The sequence below is a fragment of the Sus scrofa genome, chromosome 1, assembly GCF_054392235.1.
Source record: "Sus scrofa isolate SSC_HxYL_T2T_F1_AM1 chromosome 1, Sscrofa_HxYL_maternal_Yorkshire_Landrace_v2.0, whole genome shotgun sequence".
NCBI lineage: Eukaryota > Metazoa > Chordata > Mammalia > Artiodactyla > Suidae > Sus > Sus scrofa.
This window is the reverse complement of record NC_139383.1, coordinates 27,577,346-27,598,076: the sequence shown is the minus strand read 5'-3', so window position 1 is coordinate 27,598,076 and position 20,731 is coordinate 27,577,346. Positions and strand designations below refer to the sequence as shown.

The window sequence follows — 20,731 nt, the reverse complement described above, 5'->3', positions numbered from 1 at the left end:
CTGCATCTGAGACCTACACTGCAGTTCACGGGGTAATGCCAGATCCTCAACCCACTGAGCAGGGCCAGGGATCAAACCTGCATCCTCATGCATACTCATCAGATTCATTACCACCGAGCCACAAAGGGAACTCCCAAAGTGATCATTTTTTATGATGTAAATAAAGTCAAGTGGTCATTTAGAAAACAATGTACTGAAGCCTACCTACCACTCTTATCTCTGGATCTAAAATGATGAAAGAATTTAAGTTGTAATATAGGAGTAGAATTACAATTGGCCAAAAATACAGTGAATTTAAAAAATTGGACATTCAAGTAATATCCTAACAATAAATTATGCAATGTTTTTATTCATCAGATGATATTTCAAAGGGTGATATCTGCCAATGGTGTTTAATTATTCCCCACAGAGCGAGTGCCAACAAAGCAGGTTTAGTCATGTGTTCATATTTGTTCTCCTTATTCCACAAGCATATGACACAATATTTTATATGAAGAGACTGGCAGAGCTGGATAATGAAGATGCAAACCAATCTAAACATTAGCTGAAGAAAAACGAGTGAGAGTATTCACTCTAAAACCCATACCTCACATATATTCATTCAAATAAGAAATTAAAATGATCTATTTTAGAATTTCTCTGCCACTGCAACCACCTGGGGAGCCACTACAAAAGCTTAAACTGTGACAGAAGCAGATCATGGCCAAGGACAGCAGACTTGTGGTTCCAGGGGGGAGGGAGGAGGAAGGGGGATGGATGGGCAGTTTGGAAGCAAACTGTAACATTAGGAATGGATGGGCAGTGGGGTCTACTGTACAGAACAGGGAACTGTCTGTGATTGGGTCACTTTGCTGTACAACAGAACTAGAAGAAATATTGTCAATCAACTGTACTTTAATAAAAAATAAATAAAAATTAAAAATAAAATAATTTTAACTATTTCTACCCCTAGGGAAAAAAAATAAGCACTTTGTTAGAAATATAATTTGCAACGATTTCTTCCCAGTTTATGGCTTGTCTTTTTCTTTTTCTTTTTTTTATTACTCAATGAATTTATTACATTTATACTTGTACAATGATCATCACAATCCAATTTTATAGGATTTCCATCTCACAGCCCCAGCACATCCCCCCACCCCTCGAACTGTCTTTTTATTTTTCAATGTTTGTAATTTGAAGTGTAAAATTATTTATTTTCATAATATGTTTTATTTAAAAAATAGAAACAAAAAACTTAAACTTTGATGCCATGCTATGTGCACTCATTCATTTAGTGAATCTATGCTGAGGACCTACTGTGTGCCAGGCACTTAGAATAGGGCAGCGGAGGAAACAGACAGATATCTCTGGGCCTGTGGAGTTTACATTTTGCAGTGGGAGACAAACAATAAATCTACAAAAAAGGAAATCATATAACATGTTAGAAAGTGATGTGTTATGATTAAAGAAAAAAAAAAGGAGGGGATGAGGATCAGAGGTATCCAGGAGAGGGCTGCCACGTAAATAGGGCAATCACAGGCCTCTGAGGTGACATCTGAGTTAAGACTTGAAGGATTGAGGGACTTAGCCATGCAGGTAGCTGGGAAAAGAGTGTTATAGCTGGAAAAGCATGTGCAAAGGCCCTGTGGCAGGACCCTGCCTGGTGTAGTGGAGGAAGGGCAGGAAGGGCAGGGTTTTTAGCGCAGAGTGAGAAAAGGGGGAAAGAGTAGGAAAAGGGTCTAAAAGGTAACGGACTCTGAGAAGGTCTGAGCCTCGTCCACCACTATAAGTAAGGACTTCAGCATTCATTTACTCAAAATATACCACTGAGGTCTCTGAGTGATAGGACTTGACTGATGTTTTCAGAGGATCACTCTGGCTGTGGTGTAATCACTGGGGCAAGAGTGGAAGCAGAGAGAACAGGCTACTGAGGGCATCAGGTGAGAAGTGAGGCTGGCAGCCCTGGAGGCAGCGAGGGGCTGGTCCACACTCAGACACATTCTGAAGGCAGAGCCAATAGGTTTCTCTGACAGATTGAGTCAGAGTGTGAGAGAGGAGAGGCGCCATGGATAATTCTAAGTTTGGAGTGGAGTGGCCAACTGAGACAGAGAAAAGTGTGGGTGGAACAGGTTTGGGGAGAAGAAAATTAATTCCATTTGACATGTTAAGTCTAGTTTGCATTGCAGCTCTTTTACTTAATAGTTTGTGACTTCAGGCAAGTTCTTTAACCTCTTTGAACCTTACTTTTCTCACCATAAACTGGGAAAATGATGCCTAAGGATTAGGGTTGATAAATGAATCTCAGTGAAATAATATGTAACACACTGAACACAGTCAGGGGTGCAGAAACCACTCCATAAGGGGTAGCTGCTGCTGCCTTTCCTCTCACCCAATCACCAAGTTAGACAGGTCACTGTCTTTCAGCTCAGTCCAAGAGAGGTTGCCTGCACCTGTGACTTGGCCAGCACTGAGTTAGTGCAGTGAGGCCTGCAGGCCCCAGGCCTCAGGATCAGTGCAGGCGACAGACCCATGCACGTGTGTCATACACGCCACACCGAGTAAGGCCAGTGCAAGAAGTCCAAGCTAAGGGATCCTGGAGCTCTGCTTTACTACAAGTTCTCTGGGGATCTGGGGATCTGGGGATCAAAAAAAAAAAAAAGTTTTCACAGACTCCCAGACATGGAGAACAGACTTGTGGTTGCTGAGGGGGAGGAGGAAAGAGTGGGATGGACTGGGAGGCCGGGGTTAGAAGATACAAACTATTACATTTAGAGTGGATAAGCAATGAGGTCCTGCTGTACAGCAAAGAGGACAGTATCCGATCTCATGGGGTAGAACATGATGGAAGATAGCATGAGAAAAAAATATATAGATATACGTATGACTGGGTCACTTTGCTGTATAGCAGAAATTGGCACCACACTGTAAATCAGCTATACATAAATTAAAAAATATCAAAAATGTTTTCAAGAGAAGTAGAAGATATTAAATTAAAATTTTGGTGTTCCCATTGTGGCTCAGAGGGTTAAGGACCCCAATATCTCCATGAGGATGCAGATTTAATCCCTGACCCAGTGGGTGAAGGATCCGGCGTTGCCTCAAGCTGCAGCGTAGGTCGCAGATGCTGCTCAGATCCAGCGCTGGCGTGGCTGTGGTGTAGGCCTCAGTTGCAGCTTTGATTTCACCACTCGCCCGGGAACTTCCATATGCCACAGGTGCAGCCGTAAAAAGAAAAAAAAAAATGAACATCTTGCCCGAGTGTCTGAAAGTAAGGATTTTCCACTCAGAAGTTCCTGAGTCTTGGCAGTATCTGAAATGTCTCCTGCCAAATGGAGTAAGAGGAAAGATATGTAATGATATTTAAAGTTACTAAAAGGATGGGAATTAATTTTGTTCAAAAAGAAAAGGCATTCTACGTTACGTTTGATTCTGTGCCCTGAAAAACCCACTGTTGTGAGAGCAGGAACCGGGTCAGCACTGTTGACCAAATGTTCTGAGGAGAAAACATACAGATGTTCTCTCTTTCTTCCTTTCCCCTTTCGAGGCTCCCAGAATAGATACTTCAGCAAGGTGGCGAGAAAGGTGGCTTAGAACAAGATGAAGGGTAGATTACAAACCTGCGTTCTATCATTTACAAACTCCTGTGACTTCCGGCTGGGTTAGCCCTTCTCTCTCTCAGTTTCCTCATCTGCAAAATGGAGGTGCTTCCTCCTCCCTCACAGAATTCAGAAATGGGGGCATCTGGCCACGTTGCTTTATATGAGACCAAAGATTACTCATTAACCCACCTCCCTCTTTTTTTTTGGCTAAATCTCTCACTTCATGTGACTCAGCAGAATGGAGTGATTGGTTTCTGGGTTGGAGGCCAAGGGTGAGGTTCCAAATGGGCTCCTTATAAGGGTTGGGTAGTCCGTCCCTCTGAGCCTCAGTTTCCCTGTGGCCACTGATACCGTTTGGGAAGTCCCTCTGCCTCTGCCCTCTCCGGATTTTGCCCCAGAGGCAGCTCAGGAGCTGCCTTGCCTAATTTCTCAGGATGGTTTTCTCCCCACCCTACTTCTGTGTTAGTGAGTCACTTCCTTTTTCTGAATTGAAATCTTACAGTTATTTATGTTGTGAGGAGGGGAAGAGACCAGAAGGAGTAAACAGATTAGGAAAGAGGGAAACCATAATCCAAATGGGAAGTGATTAAGGTATGAGTAAGAATCACAGAGAGGTTGGGCTAAGGACCAGTTAAAAAAAGAAATCTTGTCCAGGTTATAGTGGTTGTAGACCAACCAGGAGAAAAGCAATGACATGAAAGGAAAAACAAATAACAAATTCAGAGTTAAAAAGAAAACTTCATGAAAGTTTTTGCACAGCAAAGGAAACCCAAAACAAAATGAAAAGACAACCCACAGGATAGGAGAAAATACAAATGAAGCAACTGACAAGGGATTAATCTCCAAAATTTATAAACACCTCCCAAAGCTCAATAACAAAAAAACAACAAACCCCATGAAAAAATGGGAAGAAGATCTAAAAAGACAATTCTCCAAAGAAGACATATAGATGTCCAAAGAAACTCATGAAAAGGTGTTCAATGTCACTAATTATTAGAGAAATGCAAATTAAAACTATTATGAGGTACCACCTTACACTAGCCAGAATGGTCATCATCAAAAAGTCTACAAACAATAAATGCTGGAGAGGGTGTAGAGAAAGGGAACCCTCTTATACTGTTGGTGGGAATGTAAACTGGTGCAACCACTATGGAAAACAGTATGGAGATTACTCAAAAAAAAAAAAAAAATAGAATTACCATTTGATCTAGTAATCCCACTCCTGGGCATCTATCCAGAGAAAACCGTGACTCGAAAAGATATATGTACCCAATGTTCATTGCGGCACTATATACAATAGCCAAGAAATGGAAGCAACCTAAATGTCCATCGACGGAGAAATGGATAAAAGAGATGTGGTACATATATACAATGGAGTATTACTCAGCCATAAAAAGGAATGAAATAATGGCATTTGCAACAACACGGATGGACTTAGAAATTATCATGCTAAGTGAAGTTAATCAGACAGTGAGACACAAACATCATATGTTATCACTTATATGTGTAATCTAAAAAAAGGACACAATGAACTTCTTTGCAGAATAGAAACTGACTCACAGACTTTGAAAAACTTAAGGTCACCAGAGGAGACAGGTTGGCAGCAGGGGGATGAGCTGGGGGTCTCAGATGAAATGTAAAATTGGGTTGTGATGATAGTTGTACAACTGTATATATAATAAAATTCATTGAGTTAAAAAGATTCTTCAGCAGCATGAAGCCGGAGACCGAGCAGGCCACAGAAATACAAGGTAAGCAATGGGCCAGATCAAATTATGTGTAACATTCTTCAGTGAGCATCAGAAGATATCAACACTACTGCTTGTGAGAACACAGACTAAATTTATCTCTCACATTATGCTCAAACATAGCAATTATTTCTTTAATTACACAAGATCTGTATCATCATTGCAAAAACATACCAGTAAAAGTTTCAGTACATGGATTTATGCCAGCCAGCCTCTTTGATGTCCCGAAATCAGAGATCTTGAGAACACCACTATAGGTATTAATCAACACGTTGTCACCCTAGAGAACAGAGAACTTTAATTAAAAATGTTACCTTTCTCCCAATACTGTTTGTGTTTGGCTTGAAAGTCTAATAAGGAAAGGCATCCTTCCAGTCAACAAGAACACTAATTCTATACTTTTCATTAACACTCACACTCAGTGGTGAATTTTTTTTCCTTTTTTTTCTTTTTTTTTTGTCTTTTTGCCATTTCTAGGGCCGCTCCTGCGGCAAATGGAGGTTCCCAGGCTAGGGGTCGAATCGGAGCTATAGCCACCGGCCTATACCGGAGCCACAGCAACGCGGGATCTGAGCCTACACCACAGCTCACGGCTCACGGCAATGCCGGATCCTCAATCCACTGAGCAAGGCCAGGGATCGAACCCGCAACCTCATGGTTCCTAGTCGGATTCGTTAACCACTGCGCCACGACGGGAACTCCTCAGTGGTGAAGTCTTGACATCGTTTTTTTTACACATTATCAAGTTCACAATCTGCTACTCAAATCACAAGTTCCATTGTGGTTCTGCTGTGGTTTACAGATAGTAGGCGCTATCTGTGTTTGATATGGGGATTATAAGTTAAATTAAAATATTTATAACTTCCCACTTTATTTTCTTTTCTATGTTGTTTTACTTCTTTTCCTGGAATACTTAGGGACAACACAAATACATGGGGTTTGATAGTTGGTTTTAAGGTAGTAATATTAACTTACTTTCAATAGTCCAAACTTTGTCAAACTTACTAGTTGAGTTCTTTGAAAGGTGAACTTCATAAATTATCTAATTTTATTTTAACCCATGAGTATATGGTACTTGCGTGAAGTAGGGATTTTATTTTTTTCCTTCTACATACTCATCCATTAACTGAACAAATATTTATTGAGTATCTACTACAGGCAAGGATACAAAGATTAACCAGCCTGTAAGCTCCTTGGAACAGGGACCATACCCTGTTTAACTTTGTTCCTCTGAGCCACCAGCCCTACAGAGCATCTAAAACAGTGCCAGGCATGTACTGGAAACTCAACCTTTGTTGGCTGAACATAGTTAAGGAATTTATTCCTTGAGTAGATGAGATAAGACATGAATATCAATAACTAACTCAGAGCAGAGTGATGTATTTCTGCTATTTCTAGAATTTATTTATTTATTTATTTATGTACCTATTTATCTTTTTAGGGTCGCACCCATGGCATAAGGAAGCTCCCAGGCTAGGGGGTCGAATCAGAGCTGTAGCTGCCAGCCTACAGCACAACCACAGCAATACCAGATCCAAGTCTTGTATGCAACCTACTCTGCAGCTCACAGCAACACTGGATCCTTAACCCACTGAATGAGGCCAGGGATCAAACCGGCATCCTCATGAATACTAGTCAAGCTCTTAACTCAGTGAGCCACAGCGGGAACACCTATTGATTTATTACTTAAAAACATTTTTTTTTTAATGGCCACACCCGTGGTATATGAAAGTCCCTGGGCCAGGGATCGAAGCTGGGCCACAGCCATGCGTTATGCCACAGCTATGGCAACGCTGGATCCTTAACCTACTGCACCAGGTAGGAAATGGAACCTGGGCCTCCGCAATGACCTGAACCACTGCATCAGGAATCTTAACCATGGTCCCAGAGCAGGAACTCCTACGGTTTATTTATCATTCCTAATTAACAACCATAACATAGGACTTCCCATCGTGGCTCAGTGGTTAACGAATCTGACTAGGAACCATGAGGTGGCAGCTTTGATCCTTGGCCTTGCTCAGTGGGTTAAGGATCTGGCATTGTTGTGAGCTGTGGTGTAGGTCACAGATGTGGCTCGGATCTTGCGTTGCTGTGGCTGTGGTGTAGGCCAGCGGCTACAACTCCGATTAGATCCACAGCCTGGGAACCTCCATATGCCACAGGAGTGGGCCTAGAAATGCCAAAAAAGACACACAAAAAATAATAATAACCATAACATAATATAACTTTTGCAAATAAAACAATAACCCATCAAGGACCTTAAGAAAACGAAGCCTAGTGCATCCTACCTTTATATCCCGGTGAACTATCTGATTATCATGGAGGTACTTTAATCCTTCCAGTATTTGCTTTGTATAAAAGCCAATGGTTTGCTCGTTGTCTTTCAGTGGGCCCCATTTGGAGCGAAGGAGAGCAGAAAGACTTCCTGTAAGTAGAGAGAAACAGCGGATAAAATCGTACCCAAATGAGTTCTTTAAAGCGCATTAATAATGTAACATTAATTTAAGCTAACATTTACGGTTATTCACAGTGGCCTGGGGAATGTACTAGGTATTTGGGCTCAAATATAAATAGAAAAGTATCGCTGCTCTGAGGATGGTCATTAAGCAAATACAGTTGAAGTAGAAGGTCACTCAATTGCTAATCTTTAACAATGTCACAATGACATACTAAAACAGTTCCGATATTTATTTATTGTCACTTAATAAACTGTATGGTAATGTCATATGTCTAATTTCTCTTTTAATTTAGACAAACTAAGACCTGTAAACAAGTAAATCCCATTCAATTTTACTCCTTTTCAAGGCCCTAGAAACAAGATTTTTTTAAAAAAGTAAGTTGTTTTTTGAGATTTTCCTATATTTTTATTGAAGTACAGCTGATGTACAATATTATATAAATTTCAGGTGTACAACACTGTGAATCATAATTTTTCAGGTTTATATTCCATTTACCGTTATTATAAACTATTGGCTATAATCCCTGTGTTGTACAATATATGTGCTTTTCAGTTTATTTATTTAGTACATAGTAGAAACATACACTTTTTAAAGAAAGAACACCATTTCTTACCTCCTGGGACTTGCTCCATGAAGATTTTAATGAAACCATTCTCACTGAAAGAGCCCAGATACTGGACAATATTTTTGTGCTTCAGATGCTTATGCAATGCTATTTCTTCATGTAGCGGCTGGGAGTATCTGAAAGACGTGCAAATGCCAATGAGCTAATTATGTGGCCAGACCTTTGCATACAAATTTAAGCACCACAAATGGAGAATGCCAGCTACATATATGCCCACATATGAAATCAAATATGACTATCTAAGGCCTTTATTTCTCATCATGTAAATTCTGTGAAGTTGGAGCTGCGGTAGGGTCTGAGAGGAAATGTGTCAGGTACTCTTCTGGGCCTTTGGCATAGATTAACTCATTTCTCACAGTAACCCTTTGAGAAGGTACTACTAAGATGCCATGTTACACACAAGGAAACTGATTCACAGAGAAGATAACTAACTTGCCCACAATCTCAAAGCTAGTAAGCAACAAAGCTAAGATTTGAACACAGGAAAATTGAAATCACCTACACAGTGCACTGTCCACATTAAACTGACTTTCTATTCCATGGGTTTCATAACACAAGCTTATTATTCTAGGAGATTCTTGCCCAGGAGGATAAAAATTACAAATGATTTTAATATTCATTCTAGAACTTACTGAAAGGCCCAGTAACTCTTCAGTAGAAAACAGAATCATTTATACGCCAAGTCTCTTTGATTCTACTCTAACCAATTCTATTTTATCATGATTTTTTTACCCAATCCCAACCAAGCCTTCACACTGAAAGACCAGCTTTAGACTAGACCTCAAATTCATGTACTTGGGTATATGTTGCTTTATCAAATTATAAAATGAAAGTGTCTTATATTTCTGGAACAGACAGAATAACACTTTTGATGATTATCTGAATTACTGTAAAGTTTATAGGCTCTTAATAATCCTGAATACTATCACATATTTTATATATATATATTTTTTGTCTTTTTTTTTTAGGGCCACACCCATAGCATATGGAGGTTCCCAGGCTAGGGGTCAAATCGGAGCTGTTGCCGCTGGCCTTCGCCACGGCCACAGCATCACCATATCCGAGCTGCGTCTGCAACCTACACCACAACTTACGGCAATGCCGGATCCTTAACCCACTGAACAAGGCCAGGAATCGAACCCGCAACCTCATGGTTCCTAGTCAGATTCGTTTCCGATGCTCCACGATGGGAACTCCCACATATTATATTAATATGACTATTATATAACTAACTATGATAGGGTGTCAGCAATGATAAACATAACCAGAGACTCAAAGCTATTCCCTAATATTTTTCCTGTTGTACAGTGGAGGCTACAGGTATGAAAAGCACTAACCACTAAATCATAAAATACAAGCCTGATGCCTCATAATTTCCTTTAGTCCTACATGCAAGAAATGCTCAGATCCTACAATGGCAAATCCACACAGCAGAATGGGATTTTTTTTGATGCCACCAACAACAAATACTAGAATTGGTTAGTATTGAATAATACCATTTTCATGAAGCTTATCAGCATAAGCTATAAAGCTAAAGCAATTGGTAGGTTACAAAAATCCAAATTCCTTTAATTGAAACAAGTTTATAATCTGTGAAAAATATTACTCAGATAGTTGCCAACAACAGCAACAAAAATTGACTTGCATATTAGATCTTTCGCTCATTTTCTTTAGAATTGCTCTGGGAACTAAAGGCAGGTATTAAACTAACCCCTTTAACAAGATATCAGGGATAACACCACCACTTTAATTACTGCTTGAATGAAATAACACAAGAAATACCAATACCTAGTGTTACTAATAAGATACTAAGGTAACGACTCTCAACAATGAAGACATTCACAAGTTATTTCTCCAATGGAGTTTAAAACACGATATTAGCACTAGTAAATAAGATTGTTCTTGAAATGTATGAGATAAATTTGTGGAAATATTGGGATAATTCTACGGATTTAGTAGATCAAGATGACTAAATAATCTGAAGCAAGAGACTCAGTTTATGATAATTAAAGGGCTCCCACATCCTGACCCTCTATTAAATATCAATCATAAATGTTCAAATATAAGACCCTGGAGAAACAAATATATCACACACATCCCTCCATATGTAACGGAAAGAGAGCCCAAAAGCTGCAACAGTCAGGAATCCTCCTAGCTAAGAATTTCCAATATGGAAATGATTAGTAATACCCAGCAATTCTCACTAAGTGTAAGTGAAAGTTTAAGTACCAAGCACTAAATAAGCATGACATTATAATTTGTTCAGGTCAGTAAGTTATGCTTGTCTACGGGAATTATAAGAAAATCCATTTCTTCTCAATTAGTTGTAACAACAGTAGGAAGACATGGTGGAGATAAACAGAGATACTTAAATGCATTTTGCTTTGAAACATTATTAAATCACACAGGTCTCCAGAGCACCTCTCCTGAGTCAAATTCCCTTACAACCATCCAAACCAGTGGCTCCCAACCTTGGCTGAACATTTGCAGATCCTGGAAGGATTTTAAAAAAATAACCAATGTCCACATTTATAATATTTATATTATTACATTATAATATATTATATTTATATTATTATATTAAATTATATTTATTATTATTATTTATTTATTTATTTATTATAAATTTATAATAAATAATTCTATCACCACCGCAGAATTTTGAGGGGTAGGGCCTGAGTATCAGTATTTTTAAAAGTTCCCCAGTTGGCTCTAATATAAAGCTGGGTGGGAATATTGAAGTAAATTGTTGAGGGGTGTGTTGAATGTTATTGGAAGCCAACCTGAGATGAACAACTAGTTGGACTAGATTATGAGAGTGTCCTTAAAAATCCACCTGCTCGTTACGACTACTCTGAATCTTTAACAGAGTGTTTTAAGAGTGTTAGGGAAACACAGAAGAAGCTGTTTTTGTTGCTATGATCCTTCACTACAGATGGCAGTGCTTAATGTATGCTGGATCATGCATTAGTTACACCCATCCTCCATCTTGGCGATTATCCTTTGTAACTGCTACCTTTTTAAATGAAACCTCGAAACCTCTCCAGGGCAAGGAGAGAGGAATACCTTTGTGTGTTGTATCTCACATTAATATGATAGACTTCACTGTAATCTTCCTTTATAGTAATGAAAAGATGTCCCATGCCAGCTGTTCAAGAGAAGGGCTTGCCAAGCAAGTGTTTTTAAACAACCCATGTTATGCCAAATAGATCTTTGTTGGTGCTGGTGTACTCTCTGTGTGCATAGTGGCAGCTGGATAAACTTAAACTACAGAGATGGTTTTAAAAGTGGTTTTCTTCCAAGTATCTACTTCAGTTTATCTGATGGTGGGAAGGGAGGTCGTATGGCTAAAGATCAGTGAGTTGGCCACAGCAATTTGCAAATGACAACCCTTTAAAATTTTATATTGCTTAAAAATCTACTCTACTATATGTTATTTAAGAAACTATAGGAATGCTTAACAAAAATTTTAGCATGACAAATTTACCTATGTTGCTCTAGGTATTTAATGAATAGTTTCTATCACCACCCCATAAGAATTCATATATATAGCTCATGAATTAGCAAAGGGGAAAGTACAAAAATACCATAGAAAACATAAAATTGAATCCATATGTGTGGTAAACAGGAAAAGCTGTTTGCTTATCCAGTACCTGTTCTTCCCTCTTTTTTTGATTTTGTTTGGAAAAACAACTGGCCAGCTTAAAAGCTGCTGGGTTTCTAGCCTCCTCTGTAGTTAGGGGTGATCATTTTTGGCCAATGAAACAGAGGTGAAAGTATGCTCGACATTTCTGAGAAAGTTTGTTTTCCTTTTTCCCGCCTTGGATGGGGGCTGGAGGCAGAGCGGCCGCCTATCAATGGATGGAGGCTAAGAATGGAGAGGCAGAAAGAGAGCTGAAGCCAGGGATACTGGTTGCATGGCATGGGGGCTCCTTTTCAGCTTGGGATAATTAGAGAGGCATCCCTGAGGGCTTGAGGATTGAATTGGGACCTAATTGATGAGTATGAGGCAATCCTGCCAAAATCTGGGGACTGAGCCCTGTGGGAGTGCTGGACAGAGAGAGGTCCCTGGGGCTGCCATGGAGGAGGTGAGGCTGCAGAGGGAGGCAGATGTGTACGCTAAGGCTTCTGGGTTTTATTCTGGTTACATAAGAAGATGTGACATGATGTGATTTCAACTGAGAAAAATCTCTGTGACTTCTCTGAGGAGGGATGGAGTCGAGGTGGAGGAAGAGTGAAAGCAGAAACTAGTTATGAAGTAGCTGCGTGGAGATCCCAAGGCTTAGACTGGTGATGAGAAAAAGTGGAAAGATTCAGAAAATATTAGAGATTGAGACAACAGCAGGACTTATGATGGAATAATGTAGGAGGAATCCAAAGGAATCCCAGTAGCCTGAACAGCTGGATGGACAGAGTAAGTTTTTTTGTTGTTCTTTTTACGGCCTCACCGGCGGTATATGGAAATTCCCAGGCTAGGGGTGGGATTGGAGCTGCAGCTTCCAGCCTATGCCACAGCCATGGCAATACTGGATATGAGCCGCATTGCAACATAAGTTGCAGCTTGCAGATCCTTAACCCACTGAGCAAGCCCAGGGATTGCACACACCCACGTCCTCATGGACACTGTATCAGGTTCGCAACCCACTGAGCCACAACGGGAACTCCAGATGGGGAAATATTAACTGAGACAGGAAATACCACAGGTTAAGTGCATTTGAGGGTAAAAGTCCATGCTTCAGTTTTGGCCATGTTAACCTTGAGGTGTCCTTTAGGCAAGGGGGAGAGGCTGGAGAGGCATGATCCAGGTGGCTCAGGGGAGTGTCCTTTCTGAAGAAAGCTGACTATATGACCGTTCCACCATGGCCCAAAAACATGGACTCAAGGGCAGCCAAAACAAGCCTGTGATCTAGCCCAGCATTAAAGTTTGGCCAAATAATGATTATGGTAACAACAGACTCAATCCAATCCTCTCTCTTGTTGGAGTCTGAATCCACAACACACAGAACATGTATATAATTGACTGTAGGAGTAACTATCTTACAAAGAGAAGCCGTAAAAGAAGCTATGAGGCAGCAAAAATCATGAGATTGAGAGAAGAGAGAACTGTTGTTTGGAGAAACAAACGATAGGATAGAGCACCAAAGCAGAGAGCAACAGATAATCTTGGTCCCGGAGCTGTTCTGCTCTGAACAACTTGTTCCTAAAAGCCATTCCATTTCCCTCAAGGCCCCATTATGTGTGGTTCAAACCATTTTCTCAAATGTTTCTTCTCTTTATAGCCCCTGGGCATGCTATACCTTTTATAGTCATCCTACAGTTTTTGGAGGTTCTGGTTGTTTGTTTGCTTGTTTGTTTGTTTTTTTTCCAGTCTTTTTTTCTCTTTGCTGGTCAGTTTTGGGAGTATCTATCAGCACATCCTCAAGCTCAGAGACTGAAGCCCAGGGATCACACCCTGAGCTTTGATGGGCAGTGTCCAGCCCATCAAAGGCATTCTTTGCTCTCTTAAAGTGGTTTTCACCTATAGCATCTCTATTTGATTCTTTCTTAGAATGTCTGCCTCTCCGCTTCCATTGGTATTTGTTCTTGCATATTGTCTACTTTTCCCATTAGAGCCCTTAGCGTATTAATCACAGTTGTTTTAAATCATTCCGGCCTCCCTGTCACATCTGAATCTGGTTCTAATGCTTGCTCTTCAAAAGATATTTTTTGTCTTTTTGCGTCCTTGGAAATTTTTTGTGGAAAGCTGGAATGATGGAGTAGGTTAAAGGGACTCTGCTAATGAGAGCTTGAGTGGTGTGGCGATGAGGTGGGGGGTGTTCTATGAATCAGTCTCTGTCTTTTAGGGAGCCTGTGCCCTGGGCCATGAACTTCACAAACGCTTCTCAGTCCCTGCTGAGGTGGAACAGAGTGGCTGGAGTGGGTTGGAGTTGGGCATTTCTCTTCCCCCAGGTTGGTTAGGCTCTAAGGACACAGAGTAAGCTCTGGTAAAATAGTTTCCTTTGAGGGCAGACCTTATTAAGAACAGAACACTCAAGTATATTTCATAAGAGTTATTTTGCCCCCCATCTCTGCAGGAAGCCTAGGGGAGGGGGATTACTATTATTATTTTTTCTGATATTCTTTCTGAAAGCCTGGTATGGCTTCTTGGAGGCAAAACTCACAAAAGCATGGGACTGCCCTATGACTGTGTTTCCACTGTTGAGGACCGTGGTTGGTCCTGTGATGTCGCTTTCCGGATGGCTCTAAGAAGAGTGGCTGATTTCTCAGTTTGTCTAGCTTTCCACTGGTTGTTTAGGATGGAGTACTGATTTCCAGCCTCCTTACATGCCTGACTGGAAACTGGAAACTTTGGTTCAAACCATTTTGATGGTGCCGGTTCTCCATCTCTCTATATAAAAAAACCAACCACCGTCCAGTGTAACCTGAGCCCAACACACAGGGCTGTTCTCTTTTCTACTCTTGGAAAGTCCTGCCCTTGTTACCTTGGAGATGTTATCCTCCCCCATCCGAGTCTTGGGCTTGAAGCACTGAATAATGCAGCAGCTAAACCTCAGAGGGAGCTAATTCCAGCAATGGAGTTATCAGACAAGGTTTCATTAATTAGAGTATCACCAAAATATTTTAAAAATGACATTAATGACCCAAATACCTTAGAAAAGAGCTTTCATCAGCCACAGTTACTGTACCTGCTATCTCTCTCTGGGATTTCCTTAATGGCGATTCTGACTTGGTTGCTTAGATCACGGCCCGCATAAACTATTCCATAAGTACCTTTTCCTAAAACAACTCTGTCACCATTTTCATCATATTCATAGTCATACTATAAAAGGAAAAAGGGGGAGAGAGGATTGAAGAATTAGTTGCAGTCCACTTTTTATTTTATTTATTTTGTCCTTTTAGGGCCACACCTATGGCATATGGAAGTTCCTAGGCTAGGGGTCAAATCGGAGCTGTAGCTGCTGGCCTACACCACAGCCACAGCAACGCAAGATCGGAGCTGTATCCTTGACCTACACCACAGATCACAGCAAAGACAGATCCTTAACCCACTGAGCAAGGCCAGGGATCGAACCCACCCATCCTCATGGATGCTAGTCAGATTTGTTTCCTCTGAGCCACAACAGGAACTCCCATACTTTAAACATCGACTTTTTCCAAGAGCATTTCCCCTTATTTTATTAAATGGCTTTCACAAGGGAAACAATAAGATGAGGTCCTAAGAAACAGCTTCCAGAACCAAAAAATAGACTCAATGTAAGCATAGGGTGTTCATGCTTTCACAAGGGTCATGAATGCAGTGGGGACTATATATTTAAACCCATAAAAATGCTTCTTCAAAAGCCCACTGGGATTCTTTGATCCACTGAATCCTGTTTTTCATTGATTCAGATGAGTATGATTAGCATCAGTGTCTATCAATGGCTATCACATCTAATTAACTTTTCTTTTGTTTATCAGCTTTTGGTACCATGAAAGTATTTCACACTCTGTCAGGGGAATAAAACCACTGAAAGGCTTTGGGTAAGAGGACAATTCGGAGGTCTGACTAGCTGACAACAATAAAGTAAGGATTATTTGTACTCAGTCCCAATTCCCAACTCCCCAAGATTAAAAAACCCTTTAAAAGTGAAAAATGGAGGGGAAATTTCATTTTTCATGTAAAAAGGAAATATCTACAGCCCTAAACCCCAAACTGTCCAGCATGTCGGTCAAATATGAAAAACTGGATGAAATGAAAGGGGTATAATGACATTTGGTAGGGACCTTCTCAGATCTGGAGGTGTCATCCACAAAGGCACATCTTTTGTCCTGGACTTGAACTACAGGATGCAGGGTCATCAAATAATCAAGCCATTTCTGTGTAGAAACCCAATGTAAAACCAATAGGAGGGTACATGAGAACAACCCCCCTCTTCTGCCTACATTTTGCTGGAGTATAAAACTGGAGTCTCATGGGTAGATTCAACTCACAGAAGGGTTTGAGTTTGCCACTTTAAAGAAAAACTGATTTCTAGCATTCACAAGTCAGCAAATTTAACATTAACACTAATAATCCAAAAGAGGATAATGATCATGTATTTTTTTTTTTTTTTTGTCTTTTTGCCCTTTTTAGGGCCGCTCCAGCGGCATATAGAGGTTCCCATGCTAGGGGTTGAATTGGAGCTGCAGCTGCCGGCCTACGCCAGAACCATAGCAACTCGGGATCTGAGCAGTGTCTGTAACCTACACCACAGCTCATGGCAACGCCATATCCTTAACCCACTGAGCAAGGCCAGGGATCGAACCTGCAACCTCATGGTTCCTAGTCGGATTCGTTAACCACTGCACCACGACGGGAACTCCAATGATCATGTATTTTTACACTCACAACTTAACCTTAAAACATAGAGAGCTGATAAAATTACAAATAAAAATAGACAAATATAACCCACAACAGGTTTGAACAGAACTCTTTTAGAAACTGCTGTATCTAGCAGACTAATTCAAAGGAGAGACCCTAATGGCACAAATAACAAGTCTGGTACAACATAAACAGAGAGAGTCCTGTATCCAAATACAGCTTCCTTTTATGCACATATGAGAAGTACATAATAATTAATCACATGTTAAGCCACAAATTTCAAGGAACTGATGTCACAAAGACCATAACCTTTGACCACAGATATTAAAAATAAGATAGCCGGGAGTTCCCGTTGTGGCTCAGTAGTTAACAAACCCAACTAGCATCCAGGAGGACGTGGGTTCAATCCCTGGCCTCGCTCAGTGGGTTAAGGATCTGGCATTGCTGTGAGCTGTGGTGTAGGTAGCAGATGAGGCTTGGATCCTGCCTTGCCATGGGTCTGGCCTAGGCTGGCGCTATAGCTCTGATTGGACCCCTAGCCTAGGAACCTCCATATGCTGCAGGTGCAGCCCTAAAAATTTTTTTTTAAAAAGGCTATATAACCCACAAAGGCAGGTAATCAGATCACTCTGAAAACTCTCTGGGGTACACATTCTCAACTTGAGAGACCCCTGCCATTGAGGATGGGGAAGATGTAGGGCATATTGTTACCAGCTCATTTATTGGTTTCCAACTGGTTTCCAAGCCTTGGTAGAAGGCAATCAGGTTGTACATAGTCTCTTGGGGAAAACTACGGCTGCTACCATGCCAGGACTAAGTGAGCACTGACTTCCCTAGAATGGACCCTTCTCTGGCAGAGGAAAGAGGTTAAGCTGTGGAAGGGAAGTGTCTACTTCCCTGGTGGCGACATTGTACCCAATGTTCAGTGGAGAATATGCCTATTTTAGCTGCCTAACATATGGCTGAGGACTATTCTAGACCAGAGGAGAAAACCTTGTATGTTTGTAGGGTCTGGGAATAGGAATTGGGGATCATTTAACAATTTCCCCAGACTAGGAGATAAAACTCCAGCACAGAGGCAGTAAACACAGTCCGAAAATTCCCCCTGAAGGAGCCCAGGTCTCTTCACCCAATTCCTGTGGGTGGCCATGCTATGCCACGTATGCTGGAAATCTACCAGCCAGGACCCAGGCTGGCAGGAGGCAGGACAGGGTCAATCACAAAGAAGCTGGGTCTTTGCCCGTGTGGCCTATCAAAGGAACAGAAACCTATGCACTGAACCTAGCAGTGCCATTGCCTGACATAACGCACTGTAACTTCAGCAACAAAAAAATCAGCTTTCAATTATCTGCCTCATTTGACAGTCATAAGCCTGCGTCCTAGCAGAGAAGGTGTATGATTAGCTCCAACTTACAAATGATCAGAAATCACTTCCACTGAAAATATGTCCGAGCAGTGGTTTTTACCCAGCTCATCGGTTTCCAGATTTTCTGTTCTTTCTGCTGCTAATGCTGTAGGAAACTATTCTTTATAAGGTGCACCTTAGTTCTGTTTCCAGACACCAGTATTTTATAGGTGTTTTGGCTCATTGTCCATATGCACTGAACGGCCACTGGCTTATTCAAGCAGACATACGGGAGACATCTGTCGGCCTCCTTAGACCCCTTTCTTCCCTTTCCCTTACTCCCCACATCAAGTTGATTGCCAAATGCCACCAGGTTGATCCTCACTGCTCTTGCCTCCAGTCAGGGCCTCCTTGCTTCTGTACTAATTCTACAGACTCTGAACCAGCCTCCCTGGCCCCTCCTCTCATCGCCCTCACTCCCAGCTTATTCTCCATTAAGTGGCAGTGAGCTTTCCAAAGTCCAAAGTTCCAAAGTGAGATTTTCATGCTCACACCACTGCCTCTGCCTTACAGACGCCTTGTCACTTTCAGGATCAAATCCAAACGCCTTAGCTTGACATCCATTCCTGTCAGGACCTATGTCCAGACTTCTATCTCATTAATCTCCTGCCAAAACTCTCATTGAGAGTCCTTGATTCATTGTGCCTTTATATATGTGCATTTTCTATATGGACAATTCTGCCTCATCCTTCAAAACAAGGAAGCTTGCTTGCTTGCTTGCTTTTTAGGGCCACACCCCTGGCATATGGAGATTCCCAGGCTACGGACCTAATCCAAGCTGTAGCCGCCGGCCTACACCACAGCCACAGCAACTCAGGATTCGAGAAAGGTCTTCGACCTACACCACAGCTCACAGCAATGCTGGATCCTTAACCCACTGAGTGAGGCCAGGGGTCGAACCTGCGTCCTCATGGACACTAGTCAGATTCGTCTCTACTGAGCCATAATGGGAACTCCCAAGGAAGCTTTCTTGAACTATCTGACCCTCAAGAGCTGGGCTAGATTCCGGTCTGATGTTCTTCCCAGGTCTTGCCACCCTCTCTCACTCATTTTTCACTCTTCTCTTACCCAGTCTGCACTCTGAGCTTCCTGAGAGCCAGGGCTTTATCTGCAACTGCTCTGTCCCTACTCCCATCTCTGGCTAGTAGAAGGTGCTTAGTGATTATGTGCTTAATTAATCAGGATATAGAAAATTTGATGAGAATCTTAAAAAAAAGATGTCAAAACAAAACCTTTAACATCAGTATCTGTTTATTTTTGATTGAAAGGAGTTTTGCCACAGGAATACTTATATAGCAGACTGAAGAATATTTAAGCCTCAATGTAACTGCTCAAGCTTCAGTTTCCTTCATGAATGTCAAGCACCAAAAGACTATTCCTTTTTTAAAATTAACTGCATTTTATTAAGTACAGAAATGGAATCCTGTTAAATGAAGTGGTCATAGTAAAAATCAAAAGCACTTTCAATAAAACTGAAAATTATTCCAATGGGTATTGTTGTTTGGTTTGTTTGTTTCTTTCTTTCTTTCATCTCTTCCTTCTACACTTGTAAAGATATAAGTTGAAAGGGCAGGTCTGAGAAAAGTGCCCTGACCTACAAGGACAGAGAATTATCTCTGTGATGGTCAGAAAAAGTAGAACGGAGCCTCTGCCAAAAGCCAAGGGAAGGCAAGGTCTGGTAAATGACAGAAATGGAGAAAAAAAGAAGGCGAGGATGGGGGGAACAGAGTGTTTTAAAACATAAAAGTAAAATTACACTGCTTATAGAGTTTGCATTCTATTTCCATGGCAATGGGTTGGCAAATCAACTTGTTGCTAAGGGAGACAACTGCATTTTGAAGCAGTGATGGGAATGCTTCTAGAATCAGCTCTCTCTTGTTGCCTGCCCAGAACTGTCTAAACTGGCACTGGGAAGAAAATGAGCGTAGGAGACAATACCGACAAGGCCAAACAACAAAGTGGTGACTCACTTAGTCCTTGCAGCTGTTGAGGGACCCACAGTAAAACAACCACCTTCCAAAAAGCCATGCACCTGCCCTGGTTCTTAATTACTTTAGGTGAGTAGTCACCTCAAAGACCCAAGTGGTAGCTTTGTGAATTTTCAGTCCTTATTTCCCTAGTAATATATAAATGCTAAAAACACTCATAACTAATAAGAACAATAATAGAATACTAAAAATGCTGTAGGTATAAATATCTAATTTGATGGTTCTCTCCTCTCTCAGATTTTTACCCAGATTTTCCCTTCTAAAGGAGCCTTCCTTCCCTGGCTTCCTTGTCCAAAATTACACCCTACCTTCCTGAATCCTTCCCTGCTTAATTTTTCTCCTTTACACTGATCATTATCAAAGATATTATATATTTCACTTGCTGTCAATCTCCCACTAGAATGGAGGCTCACTAAAGGCTGAGATTTTCTCTATTTTGTTCTCTGCTGGATCCCCAGCCCCTACAAAGGTGCCTTCCACCTAGCAGGTGTCCAATAATTATTTGTTGAGTGAACTGATGAGATTCCACTTGCACCCACTAATACGGTATGAAGATTATTTTAAACTGAAAACATCTGGGAGTTCCC

The 20,731-nt window shown here is 41.1% G+C and overlaps 1 protein-coding gene across 13 annotated transcripts in view; it reads right to left on the bottom strand.

Moving 5' to 3' along the window:
• MAP3K5 (mitogen-activated protein kinase kinase kinase 5) overlaps window positions 1–20,731 on the bottom strand; it is a 254,320-nt gene that overhangs the window by 41,280 nt on the left and 192,309 nt on the right. For all 13 annotated transcript variants that reach the window (XM_085025230.1, XM_085025204.1, XM_085025224.1 and 10 more), the window contains 4 exons: window positions 15,097–15,230; window positions 8,399–8,526; window positions 7,615–7,751; window positions 5,501–5,606 (listed from right to left, as the gene is read on the bottom strand). In XM_085025230.1, the coding sequence (XP_084881356.1) occupies window positions 5,501–5,606; window positions 7,615–7,751; window positions 8,399–8,526; window positions 15,097–15,230 (505 nt within the window). The remainder of the gene's footprint in view (window positions 1–5,500; window positions 5,607–7,614; window positions 7,752–8,398; window positions 8,527–15,096; window positions 15,231–20,731) is intronic.